At 31.8% G+C, this 13,807-nt stretch overlaps 1 protein-coding gene across 1 annotated transcript; it reads left to right on the forward strand.

The window, feature by feature from the left end:
• Positions 1-5,165: 5,165 nt before the first annotated feature.
• On the forward strand, positions 5,166-7,034 carry LOC121252335 (protein CHLORORESPIRATORY REDUCTION 7, chloroplastic). Its single transcript, XM_041151942.1, has 3 exons — positions 5,166-5,383; positions 6,110-6,243; positions 6,745-7,034. The coding sequence occupies exons 1-3, from the start codon at positions 5,293-5,295 to the stop codon at positions 7,015-7,017; spliced, it is 498 nt and encodes a 165-aa protein (XP_041007876.1). The 5' UTR covers positions 5,166-5,292; the 3' UTR covers positions 7,018-7,034.
• Positions 7,035-13,807: the final 6,773 nt, after the last annotated feature.

A 13,807-nucleotide genomic window follows, 5' to 3' on the forward strand; every position in this document is an offset into this window, starting at 1 on the left:
ATATATATGTATCAGCCCTATAGTAAGGCTAGCTAGGAAATCAGTTTCTTACCAAAACCAGGTAATACTTCCAATTGTTATGAGAGTATTTTGTTTGAATTTTTCATGTTAAAATGTTCTTATTTATCCTTTATTCATTCAGTGTTGGTGAAATTCAAATCATTTCAGTCATGCCTCTCCAAAGAGATGTGGTGGTGAAACTCTCATCCTGGCCGATCAACAGATCTGCATGATATTATGGCCTTTCTGGATACAACATCCATATCAATTGAAAATGTTCACTTGAGGAGATTTACTTATACCTTAATTATAATGCTCCATGTTGTTTAAATTCCACATTGGCTTGGTGAATTATGATACAACTTACGGATTTGACTAAATATATTAGTTGCCAATCCACATTAATTGGCAAGCAGAATAATTAACAACCTGAATTAGAAAGGAACCACAAGACAATTACAAGAGCCCAATATAGCAATGAACATTGAGGAAAGAAAACTTCAAATCATTTGAAGGGTGAGGCTCCTCTATAGTGAAACCCAAGCATTTAATAGAAATTGAAGAGATCCAATGTAGAAATTTTTCCAGAAACTTAATCATACAAGAACAAAATGATAGACATCAAGCTAATATTGTTATGACCATCTTTTAACATCCATCTGATATATATATATATATATATATATATATATATATATAAAATATACACTAGATCTTTGCTTTGGCAATCATAGGGAAAAGTGAAAAAAACTGATTGCTCCCACAAACATAAGTAGAGAGAGAATCCTTAAAGAGTACAAGATAAGATTTTTGCATTTGGCCTCATGCATGTTAATTATAATGATTGAAATGATGCCTGTGTGGATAGGAAGCTGATTTTGAGATCCAGATCAGTCAGGCAGGAATCCTGAATGAAGTGGGAAAGTCTTTTAGTCATCCATATAGAACAATTATATGGACTACATATAACATTCAAAAACATCGTGAGCGAAAACTGAGGCAAGCAAACATTTTGACCCAAGCACGCTTCGAATCCATCCGTTTGTTTTGGGTTTGTGATTGCTGCGGCAGTTGCTGCCTTCTCAAGTCCATTGTCACGGGGCTACTCAATCCACTACTGCCTGTCAAACTGGAAACAACCAATATGTCAAATACAAATGCTCTAAATACCACTGCAGACTGTATATATTTATCAGCCCTATGGCTATCATATTCAATCCATAAGATAATTAGCTAAGAGGAAATATACTAAACTTACATATGTATTTTGACGTATTAATATGGAAAGAGGAATGTTTCGATTGTGTGAAAGGAAAAACAAATCAAAGCAGATATTATAACTCCTGCATTAATGATGGAGGTTTTGGTATCACTATTTCTAATTAACTACTATATAGATTGAAATTAAACAGTGCTTACAGTGGGAAATTGAAGGAGTGGGCGCTGTGATTGCTCTCATCAGAACGGCATGACATTGCATTAGAGTTTCGGATCTGCATAGCAAGAGATAGTTTTCTCATGTCATCATCATATTCAGGACTTTTCCACCAATCTACATTACTGGTTTGGCTTGATGCTTCTGTTACTTCAGAGTTCCTCCCTGCATGATCAGCACTCTCACTTCTATCTTCCCCGGATTCATCCAACCTTGGCAACTCTCCAGATTTGTTTAACATGATAAAATTATCTCTCGAGAAGCTGCTGTTTTCAATTTGAATGCTGAACAATGATTCATTTGAGGCAGTACTCCAATCCATAGGTGTTGTGGGTATATTAGAAAATATAGATGATGGAATTCTATTTGGATCATAGCCTGCAGATGTCCCCATAAATTGAGTCTGAGCAAATTGTGTAGATAATACATTTTGGTTGCTCAGAAGAAGAGGAGTATCACCAGCATGATCTGCTGCTGCTGCTGATGTTGGTCCTTGCAATATCTCAAGGCCGGCGTTTTCGTATTCAGGAGAGACGCCATTAAGGATATTCTCAATGGCATCTAGATCCAAAGAACCCGACGATGAAGAAGAAACTGAAGTTTGGCGATGAGTTGTGGGATCAACTTCTTTAGAAGGGATATCAAAATGCACCCTTGGATTCCTACTACTACCTCTCTGTTGTTCATGATCCATGTCGTCCATTATTGATCAGTTAAACCAAATCCTCAAAGTTCCTATGAAAATTCATGAAAAAAAGAAAAGAGAAAAGAGAAAACCGAAGCAACTTCCAATGTTAAATGTTTGCAACCCAATATAAGTGCTAACTGAAATGAGTGGTCTGAAAATCAAACAAAAATTATTTTAAAAAGTGGACCAAGCACCTAAATGCCTCATGAACAGGCCGCATGGTCTCTCCCTACAACATTTCATGCGCGCAAAAGCAAGTTTCAGGCACGAAGTACTTGATTGATTGAGAAGATAATTTTTTTTTTTTTTTTTTGACAAGATAATTAACCATAACGTGTCGTGTGTTAATTTGTTTGAGATGATAATCCCCAAGTACTGGAGGATGATGTGGCATAAATTTCTTCTTTAATCGTTTATTGCTAATTATGAGAGTTTCTTGTAAGTGTTGTGGGTCGGTTATTATCAGTTGCATGGATCAGGAGGCCCTGGATGTGGGCTTGTGGTCAGATTCTATTGTGTAAAATTCACGTTGGAGATTTGTGAAAATGGCATAAGTTGTGAAGCCCTTATACATTATTATTATTATAGTTCGAGAGCCAGTTAACACCTTATTCCAGTTGGTCCTTAGACGTAGGATGTTAGTCATGTTAAGTGGGTCAATTATTATAGTTATTTGTATTCATCTCTGGGTGCGTGGAATACAATAATTCTCTATATTTTTCTCGAAATGACGTTTTAATAATTTTTATATAATAAGAACTTATGAAACAATCAAAATATCTCATATATTACGTTAAAAAGAAATAATATTTACAGTCATTAAGTGTACAAGTGATTCTTTTTTTAAAAAAAAATAAATATGAAATGCACAATAAAAAAATTATTTTCTAATATTGGTAAATAGTTTATTTACCCATAATCAACAAAAGTAAAACGAACTTACTCGAGTTTTGGAGAGCCCATGATGATCTGGTAATTAATTCATGATCACCGGCCGCCCTAAGCCTTTGAAATCCGATAGTTTCAATAATCAATCAAAATCTCCCTTCAATATTCCAGTACCACAAAAGGAATTAAACTTGAGAAAAGTATCCAGGAGCCCTCTTCCGCACAGAAACTTAAAAGGTTAATCCCCATTAACAAAGCTTCAGAAATATTTCTTTGCGTGTAATGTTGGAGGCAAGGCATGCATGCATGCATGCCAAAGAGAGTAATTTAGTCAGTACTAGGAAACGTCGGAACAAGATAGATAGGGGAACTTAAACTAGGCCTAGGATTTAATTGATTGTTTTCTTTTTGAGTCAGTTTTTAAGGTTTAACAAAGGAAGGCCAAGAGAGGATATCGGAGGGTAGACTGAGTTGATTTCATCATCTTCTGCAACGGAGTAACCAACCCTAGAGTTGTAGCCGATGATATATGCTATATATCTCTGACTCACATTATATGCAAGCTTTCACCTACGCGGGAATGGTTGTATTTCAGTTGGACAGTTAGTTTAATTTCGGACCATCTACGTACGTGAGTCGCACGCACGCAACTCTGAAGACCATGCATGCATGCATGTTTCATATTATACCTCGTAGGGCATACTAGTATGATATTATGGACACGAATAATATTCTACGTTCCTGATTTGTCTCAGAATGTTATAACTGACACGGTCTCGATTTGGCACCTTCAAATGCAAAAGTTAGAATTTTCATTAGTAGTTAGGATCGATATTGTTATCTTGAGTCTTGACCCATGTCATGAAGGACACAAGGTTATGTTTTTACGGAGAATTCGTACACATCTGATGATCAGTTGGGATCGATCGACCCTTTTCCTGGATTATTAATATGGCTTGTTTGGGATTTTTTCTTAAATTTTAGGTAAAAATGACACTTCTTATAATTTTATTCTAAATTTTACTCATCTTCAAAAAATATTGATCTACATTTCATTCTCTATCATTTCCCTATTCTATTAAAGTAACATTTCTCTATTATTTTTTTATTACTTTTTTCTCTCACTTCCATTTACAAATTTAACTACTCAATATTTTTTCTTATATTCTGAACTATTACTCTAGTGAATATTTTAAATAAACATTTAAATTATTTTTATTATTTTTAAAAATTTTTATTTTATATTTTCATAATTATTTAAATTTTTTTTTAAAATTATTATTTAAAACTATAACAAATATGAGTATGGTAGAAAATATTGATGATTGAAAGAATAATTAATTTAATTGAAATGAATAAAATATTGATAAAAATGATTTAGGGAATTAATAGTGATTTCCTATATTTTAGAAACTACTGTTTATCTCCTAAATATTTTTTCTAAAATGAGCATTCGGATGGTGGGAGGTTTTGAAATCAATTCTTACATTTTTTCTCAAATTATATGAAAAAATAGATTACAGGGCACTGAATAGAAATGCTCTAATAAATGAATGATTATTGGGACCGGCCCACGTCCGGGTGAATATTTGGTATATTTTATATATATAACTTTGTGTGCGAGAGAGTCCACCGACATTTTTTTTTAACTTAGAGATTGAGAAAATATTTTTTAATAATATTGTACTTTTTTAAAAAAAAATGTTTAAAGTTATTAAAAACATGCAGGAAAAAAATACATAAAAAAATAAGATGAATTACACTAATTGGGACCCAAATCGGGATCCAAAATCGGTGGTTGTAGTGCCACCTACGTATATATATGTATGTATGTATGTATTCATGTATTTATGAATTTTCTGGTTTAAGGAAAATAGGATCATTTGAATTCATTGCGTTAATTTATTTCATAATATTTTAAACCTATACATGATCACCAGCCAACGCCAGCTAATTATTAGGGAAGAAAATTAAGGTAAAAAATATTTCAGTGTTAAATCAAAGACACGAGATGATCTTATCCAGGACAATCGACATTTAATTTCTGTGTATGTCTAAGATAATCATGTGGCCAGTATGTCCATCCATTTGAGATGTGGGCTTTTGGCATTTTCTTTTCAAAGATCAGTAAGTGAGAAAATAACCCAAGAGGGTAGTTCTGTAAAAATAATGAAGAAAGAGGATAAGGCATGTAAGACATGGTAGGAGGCGCAGTTTGTAATGTTATCTCCACCATTTTAGCATCCATTTTGATTTTAGAGCTTTTGGAAACTAAACAAAAATGCTCAAAGTCTCAGGCAATCTGATTCCCGGCCTGGATGGAGCTTTGGAAAAACAGCTGTTCAGAGGTGGTGGAGTTCATTACCTCAACTGTGAGCTCTATTGATCTTCTCCTTCTTTAAACTGCTTTAATTTGCAGCCAATTGGCTTTCAAATATCTGTATTTTGACAGTACTTCATCTATGTTTTAGGACATGAGAGCACAAAATTATGGAATATATATAAACTCAAGGCCGGGTTGAGTCTCGATCTGCATCATTTAGTACGTATGACATGTAATGAACACTTGCTAGCTAGGCGTTATCCTGAGTTGATGCAGGTTGTTTCTAATTGGTATTCATGTGTAAACAGCATTGATGTTTCTAGCTTTCTGATTAAATAAAAAGAAAGAATATGCCAATATTTTAATTAGGTCAGAATTTGCGAAAGTGATTCAATGAAACTGCTGATCTGCCTATTGCCTGTTGCATTTGAGGTTGATGATGCTGCTATATTGTTAGGGAAAATGAGCTTAGAAATCAGGAGAACAACCTTAAAGGGAGTTGAAATAGGTTAGGAAATTTGAGCTTAGACAAAGTATATCTTGATGGAAACTTCTTCTGTTTTTATTGGATACGTTAATTCCGGTCTATCGTACTTCTGTCTCGTAAAAATAATCCACAAAAATATTAACTTTCGGATAATATTATACTTCGATTATTAATAACAGAAACAAAACCGCCGGTCACCTTACACATATATACCAGACAGTACTATTTTTGAACACCCAAGGAAGGAATATTGTCCTATTCAAATGATAGCAAAAACCATATATGCAGGTAAAGAAGCAGGTCACCATACTCAAACCCCGTTGATTCACTCAAGATCAGCAGATATAACTCATGTGTCATGGAATTCAGTACATACAAAACTGCCACCTCAAAAGTCAAGCCACAGCAGAAATGCATTGAAGGTAACTTATTACGTACTCCAGTAAGCATGCAACTTGATCAGTCGCGGGTCACAATCCTCCATAAACTGCACTTTTTTTGGGCTGTTTTTCTGTTTTTAGTATTGTTCTGTTTTGTTTGTTTCTCAGCGTTCATCTAAATAGTCTTTCATCTTTCGTATCTTAGACATGACTACATTTGCTTATCCTCAAACTTTTCACGTATCAAGTGAGACCAAAGTTGGTGTTGTTAGTTTGTATAGGACGTGAAAATCTGAAAAGCATATATAGAATTTTCACCCAACATCAAGAACTAGAAAGCCTAAATATTATAAAGCTAAGCTATGACGTCTTCAATGTTCCCTTTTTGGAGGATGTCCAGACAATTCAGAAGAGTTGTAAATAATGCTGATCTCTCAGACCTTGATCTTTTCCTGCATATATATGTTATAATTTAGTTTCATCTTAAAAATAATGCAAAGACGTTTGATATGATCTGACATGCATATTTATGATATTTGTCAGGCCTATGCAATGAGGAGGAGAAGGGCACATCGGAAAACAGAAACATATGTACTATTCGAACCAGGACAGGACGAGAGATTTGTTTCCGAGGAAGAGCTAAAAGCAAAGTTGAAAGATTGGCTGGAAAAATGGCCGGGGAAGGTCCTTCCTCCAGACCTTGCCAGATTTGAAAACATGGATGATGCTGTTTCCTTCCTAGTAAGATCTGTTTGTGAACTAGAAATTGATGGAGATGTTGGTTCGATCCAATGGTATGAAGTTCGTTTGGAGTGAGGCCGGGAACCCCCCCCCCCCCCCCCCCCCCCCCCCCCCCCCCCCCCCCCCCCAAAAAGAAAAAAAAGAAATCAGCCTTATATACCTGCCATCAAATATAAGAGGCTAGCTATTATATATTTTCATTCTGTAACTTGATACTTGAATGCATTATGCAGTGGGCTTGAACTTGTTGAAAGCAATGCAAATGAAAGATGATGATGATGAAGCCCTGAAATTGATGTAAATTTGTAAAACTTCTCAAGGCAATTTCTTTAGTACAAGGTTCTGCATGCAGATCATTATAAACTCCCATAAGATATTCTTGAATTCATTGAAGCAAGTCCAATCTTGTCCAACAAATCATTAGGATCTGATCAAGAAATGCTCCATCTGTTCTAGGGCTTCATCCAAACAGCTTCAATATCCAAAGAGACCCCCAGCTTCCAGAACATGCAAATCTTGAATCTGAAGTAATAACATAAAATAAAAATAGAAAAAAAGGGGGAAAATTATTGGAACTCCCAATTTCTCTAAGACATTAAAATTTCATGTGAATGTGATTCATAGGTCTGATGGGCCTCGAAAAAAAAAAAAGAGCTGTTTTAATTTGGGCCACGTGTAATATTAATGCCGTTTCCATGTGACACAAATGTTTTGTAGTACCCATGTGAAATAACCTACACCTCCCAAGTAATTCGAGCATATGAGGTCAATTAGCTGATCCCATATATTTTCATGGATTGATCTATTCCAATGATCCAAAAACTAAAATTTCTTTTGAGTTTTGCTACTTGCAACACACTATTAATTTGTTGCGAAATCCATTAAAATAATCAAAAATGAAAATATATTTTAACTATAAAAAGATTATACAAAAATAATTTTACAAACTGACGTGACTTGATATGATTCGTCAGATCATAAAGTTATTTTTATTATAAAATAGATATAACAGATTATAACATGAAACCATATCAATATGTGAGATTATTTCATGTAATTTTTTTGTAGCTGTAGCCAGCACTCCTCTTATAAAAAAAAAAAAAAATCAAAACATTATTTATTAACCTCCGCGTCTTCCACTTTCTCAGCTTGTGAAGTACTAAGAAAATGGAAGCCAGTCTTCCACTTTCTCAGCTTGTGAAGTACTACGAAAATGGAAGCCAGTCAACAAATGTATGCCTCAATTGTCTTTTTGGGTATAATAAACTAATCTGGTCTCGAATTTGAGACTTAAGTCGATAGATGATACGTAAATCCATAGATCACGAGATATTATTATGCATGCTATGCAATGTATTGGTCCTATTTTTTCTATATATATATATATATATATATATTAAAAAAAAAAAAAAAAAAAAAAGCAAATTCCTTATCCTGGCTAGCTGTTCTAATTATATATGTACTGTAATCTGTTACAGTCTAATTAAGAGGGTAGGGGACCTCATATTTATTTGCTCATTTTCATAGGGATTTATTGCAGAATATGACCTTTCATACCAACCAATTTTAAAATATAAAATAAAACTGACCTTATTATAAGTAGTGAGGGCCAAGTGGAGTGATTAAAATTAGACTTTGAAAGGAAAAAGATATCATGTGAATGATCTTTAAAAGGAAAAAGAGTGGGAACATTAAGAATATCTCGATTATCTGTAAATAATAGAAAAATAGTTTATGAATAATAATAAATAGTTTGTGACAATAGTAAGAAAATAGTCTGAGAACAGTACGTACTTATGTTTCCAACCACAGCCTTAATTTGAGTACCAATATTCCACGCTCATATCCTAAGATGAGGGGTGGGAGGGGAGGATAAAAGATATGAGCCATTCAACATGTCCCATGTTTTGTAAATGCGAAGCAAGCAAGATAATTTCAAGTTTCAACCAAATGTAGGGTCAGTCCCTCCAAATGCATGTCCGCCACAGCCCACTCATGAATTATGTGCAGAACATCATCATGCCATTAAAACGTCACCCATGACAACCTATTTTAATTTCTTTTATTTGTGTATATATATATATATATATTATATGTTCTTTTAATAAAGAACAGCAAGCTAGTCAGCCAGTACGAGTAGTACTTGAGTTTACGTATACGTACTACCACTTTTAATGCAGAATCAAATTATAAATACCATACATACATACATACATATATTGGTCTGTGAAGGGAAAAAAGTAGCTAGCAGAGTATACAAGGGTAATGCAACCTGCCCTCTGCAGAGAATTAATCCTAGTTGTCAAATTATTAAGCCCTGAATCAGGAAGGGAAATGATCATGTGCTGATCTTAATTTGCTTAATTTACTATATATATATATATACACTATTTATTAAGCTTTTATTTGAATCTATGTATTAATTAGCAGTACTATAATATTTATTGTCGTTTGTTATGCATGTGTATCTTTCAAGAAGCATTAAATAATTAATAAATATTATAAGCTCCCGCGCTTGATCATAGAACTATTTAATTTTTTCACTTAAGAAGTTCATTTTCCTTGAACAAACAATGATAATATTGTACATGTTGGCATATATAAAAGATTATCTTATAATTTGTTAATTGTCACACCGGATATTTTTCACTAATATAAAATAACTGATCACCGATTTATGAAATATTAGATTGAGCAATAAGATATTAAGTGATGTGATTTATTGTGATTAGTTAGATTATAAAATTATTTTTATCGTTAAGTAATAAATCTAAAAGATTATATAAAATCATGTCATTTTGTAGATTTATTTTTTATAAAATTTTTTTGTATTTGTAAGAGTACTTATCTTTCGTTATTAATAGAGAAATTACAATAACAAATGGCTTGGACGTTTATTTGTTTGTCATAATGATGTATAATTCAACAACCCAATTCATAATTTCCCGCAAAACAAACAGGAAATAATACATAGAAGATTAGTAAGAAATTGTAGATCATAATTCATAAATTGTGGTTGGGTTGCTATAATATTGTGTGTAAATGACATGGCCCAAATTAAGCTCTGGTCAACGTTCTTCGGGCATCGATGGGATAGTGACGTGAAGGTCTACCAATGGCACGTGTGCTTAGCAGATTGACCCCTAGATCTGAATCTGATACTTCCAGAAAGCTCACACTTCACAGAGTTTCTGAGGGGGAAACAAAGTGACGGAAAAAAAAAATGGAAAATCAGAAACTGTATATTTTCGTGTAAATAGTTATTTACTTTTTATTTTTGTAAATAATGGATCATAAATATCAGTTTTTCTTATAATAATATTAATTGATATCCCTTAATATTTTATATTAAAAAACATGATAATAAATACTATAAACTCTTCATATTACAATATTATTACACGCATATAAAAAAAAAATGATTTGTATAAATGACAAATTTTGAGTAAGCTTATGTTAAAAAACGATTTCAATTAAAAAAAAGCGTTAAAAATCATTTCTTTTAGTACGACTTACTTTTTAACAAAAATATATACGTAAAAGTATTTAATCTATTTGAAATTTATACTTAACATTATTCTATAAAAAATATCAATCGTAAAAGCACTAGTTTTACATTTTATTTTTTATTTTTTATTTTTCACTAATTTTTCAGTTTTTCTAATTTCTTAAAGAGCCTTATTAGATACAAACGATTTAGCGTACCAAGTTATGTATTGACACTGACATAATTTTTTTATTGAAAAGAAAAATAAAAACTCCAAAATTTCGAGAGAATAATAAAACCTTTTATTTTATAAAAATTATTTATATCTCAATTCGTACAATTTCATTAATAGATATATTATATATCAATATCAATATGCATTTTAGTGCAAAAACTTAGTTACAATAAGACTTTTCCTTCGTTAAAAGTGGGTGCATGCTACAGTGTTAAAGGCCTGTGAGGTGGTCCCAATTAACCCGGGAGCCACCCATCCTTTTTCTCTTCTTTTTCATTCTCGGTTTCAACCACTCTCTGCTTTGGCCCTCACCGCTTTACTACATGCCATATGCCATAGTGATAAGAGTCATAAATACCATAATTACCTCCAGACTACTTCTTCTGCTGCATGCTATTCCACTACCACCTCAATATTAAATTTATTAAATAATAAAATAGTTGTTTCATCCACGAAAATATACTCTTTAATATTATTGTATTAAATTTTATACACATTTTGTTATGTGTTCATGTGAATCGGCTTTCACGCCTTTAACCGATACTATGATATATGTTTATCGAGAAATGGTATTTAGTTACAAACAGATTTTATAAAAATAAAATTATAAATTAATATGATTTAATGCGCTACGTTAAATTATAAAATAGTTCAAACTTATCACATAAAATTATATCAGTTTATGAATTTATTTTTATAAAATTTCTTTATAGTTGTAGCATAAGTAATAATTATATATGTTTATATGTGTTGTTAAAGTAGCCGACATTTAGGACTTGTTTGGATAGAGAAACCATTTAATATCATCTTATCTCATCATTACAATTTTTTTTAAATTCTCACATAAAATATAATAAACAATTTAACTTTTTTAAATTTTAAAATAATAATAATATTATAAAATAATATTTTATTCAAGTCATCTAAAATAATATAATAACATTTTTTTTACCACATACATGCAGTTTGTTTGATCTGGTTGTAATTGCGGTTTGGTGCATTACAAACATTAATATCTCCATTTTCTGCATTTTTTCCCTCGAATAGCGACTTCTTTTTTTATTTTTCCTGTCATGTACGTACCGGATATTTCCATTTCAATGAAAATCGATCTAGTACCAGAGGTACTTCGAAAAATGTCTCCAGGTCGATATTAACAAGTAGTACTGTTTCTTCCCAAATACATAAACATGATCTAAAAGAATGATCAGAAAAGTCTACAAAAATGAAACGACGTAGGTTGGTCATGACTTTCCATTTTTGGGCAACATTGTCATGACCGGTTTTAACACCCCCCGGGGCGGCCGGCATGATTAGGATTTGCATGCAGATGAGAATCTTGCAATATGGCCATGCAGCTCCTAGCTAGAAACCTAAAAAAAAAAGAGAGAGAGATGATCAGAGATTCAGAGAGAATTATATATTTTCTTGATTTATTATTTGTCAAGTTTTCCAAATGATTGATTTATTTAAATGCATGCATTCAAATAAATTAAGTAATATTTCAAAATTTAAAAAGTCTAAGATTAAGATTACGATGATCATGATCACCATAATTAATAGCTAGCCCAATAAATTAAAGTCATGTTTAGATTCAAAAAGTGTTTTATTTTATCTCATCTTATCTCATAATTATAATTTTTTTAAATTTTTATATAAAATATAATAAATAATTCAACTGTTTCGAATTTTAAAATAATACTAATATTAAAAAATAATATTTTTTTTAACTTTCATTTTTAATGTAAAAGAATCACGTACCATCTCTAAACCAATCCTAAGAAGCGTTACCAACAGCTAGCGGGCTATATATGCTGTTTGACAAATTAGAATAAAAACGTAAAAGTACCGGCCGGGTTCGGATCAGCTGATCATCACGAGATTCACGAAACTCTTTAGGACAATGACAGTCCAAATTCCAAAAGAGCCATCATGACCATGTCCCAATTCACCACGCTGATCTTCTTTTCCCTTCCTTTTTCTTTCCTTTTTATTATATTGGGCAACTCACAGGCCATGCTCTTCATTTTCGGAAATCATTGATACGTCCCCTCCTCCTCGCGTGCATGAAAAAATAACTTAATTGCTAGTACTAAAATTAGTCCATTTTATACAATTAATAATGCAAATATATATATATATGTGTGTAAAACTTAACTCTTATACAAATTAATTATTATAACAATATCCAATAGCACAAAGTCTTCTTATAAAGAAAGATTAACTTGCGTGCTCATGACACTTATTCTTTTGGAAAAAATCATAATACGGAATAAAAATAGAAAAAAAATTCTATTTATCATATATTTTTTTATTTTTTTAAAAATTTTTAATATAATATTAAATGATACAATTAACTGCATATAAATATATATATATATTATAATTACATATATAGTACGTACATGAAGTCACGAAAATACATATATTAAAAAAAAAAGGTCTAATTGTTTAGCATTAAAATTATGGTACGAACAAATCCAATCTTATTAATGAAAACATATCCAAACAAAACAAATAGAAGACGAACGAATAGATCTAAATAAACCAAAAAGGGTGACGTAGGATCAGTGGATAAAGCCAACCGGACAAAAAAGGTGGTCAAAGTCTCGTAGATGAATACAAGAGGAATTAATGGAGGATTAATGGGGACTGTTTCATGGGCATGCGAAAACCATGTGATTCCATTGCCCCTATTATTACAAGATTTAATTAAGGTCCCGGAAATTAAAAAAGAATTAAATGTTAGAATTTTTATGTTGCATGATATCTATCACGAGCACTCCCTCCTAATAATATTTACATTTTCTTCGTGTTGTTATTTCAATCTAAATACTATATATATTGTTTCAATCATATATATATATATAATACTGTATTAATTAAAATAATTTTTATGTTAATTACTTAAAGAAAAAGTCATGCATTAATTATATTTATTTATTCAGTATATTTATTGGCATACTCAACCCAAAAAGATAATAATAATAATAATAATCCGGCTTTATATTTGCGGCTAAAAGTTTTTTCTTTTACATGAGTTGCCCCATTTAACAAATTTGTAATGAGTGCTCCTATCACTAACATTGGATGATGACATTCATAGCGCACATTCTCTCTCTCTCTCTCCCTCTCCCTCCTAT

Source organism: Juglans microcarpa x Juglans regia, chromosome 2S (genome assembly GCF_004785595.1).
Source record: "Juglans microcarpa x Juglans regia isolate MS1-56 chromosome 2S, Jm3101_v1.0, whole genome shotgun sequence".
In the NCBI taxonomy this organism is placed as follows: domain Eukaryota; kingdom Viridiplantae; phylum Streptophyta; class Magnoliopsida; order Fagales; family Juglandaceae; genus Juglans; species Juglans microcarpa x Juglans regia.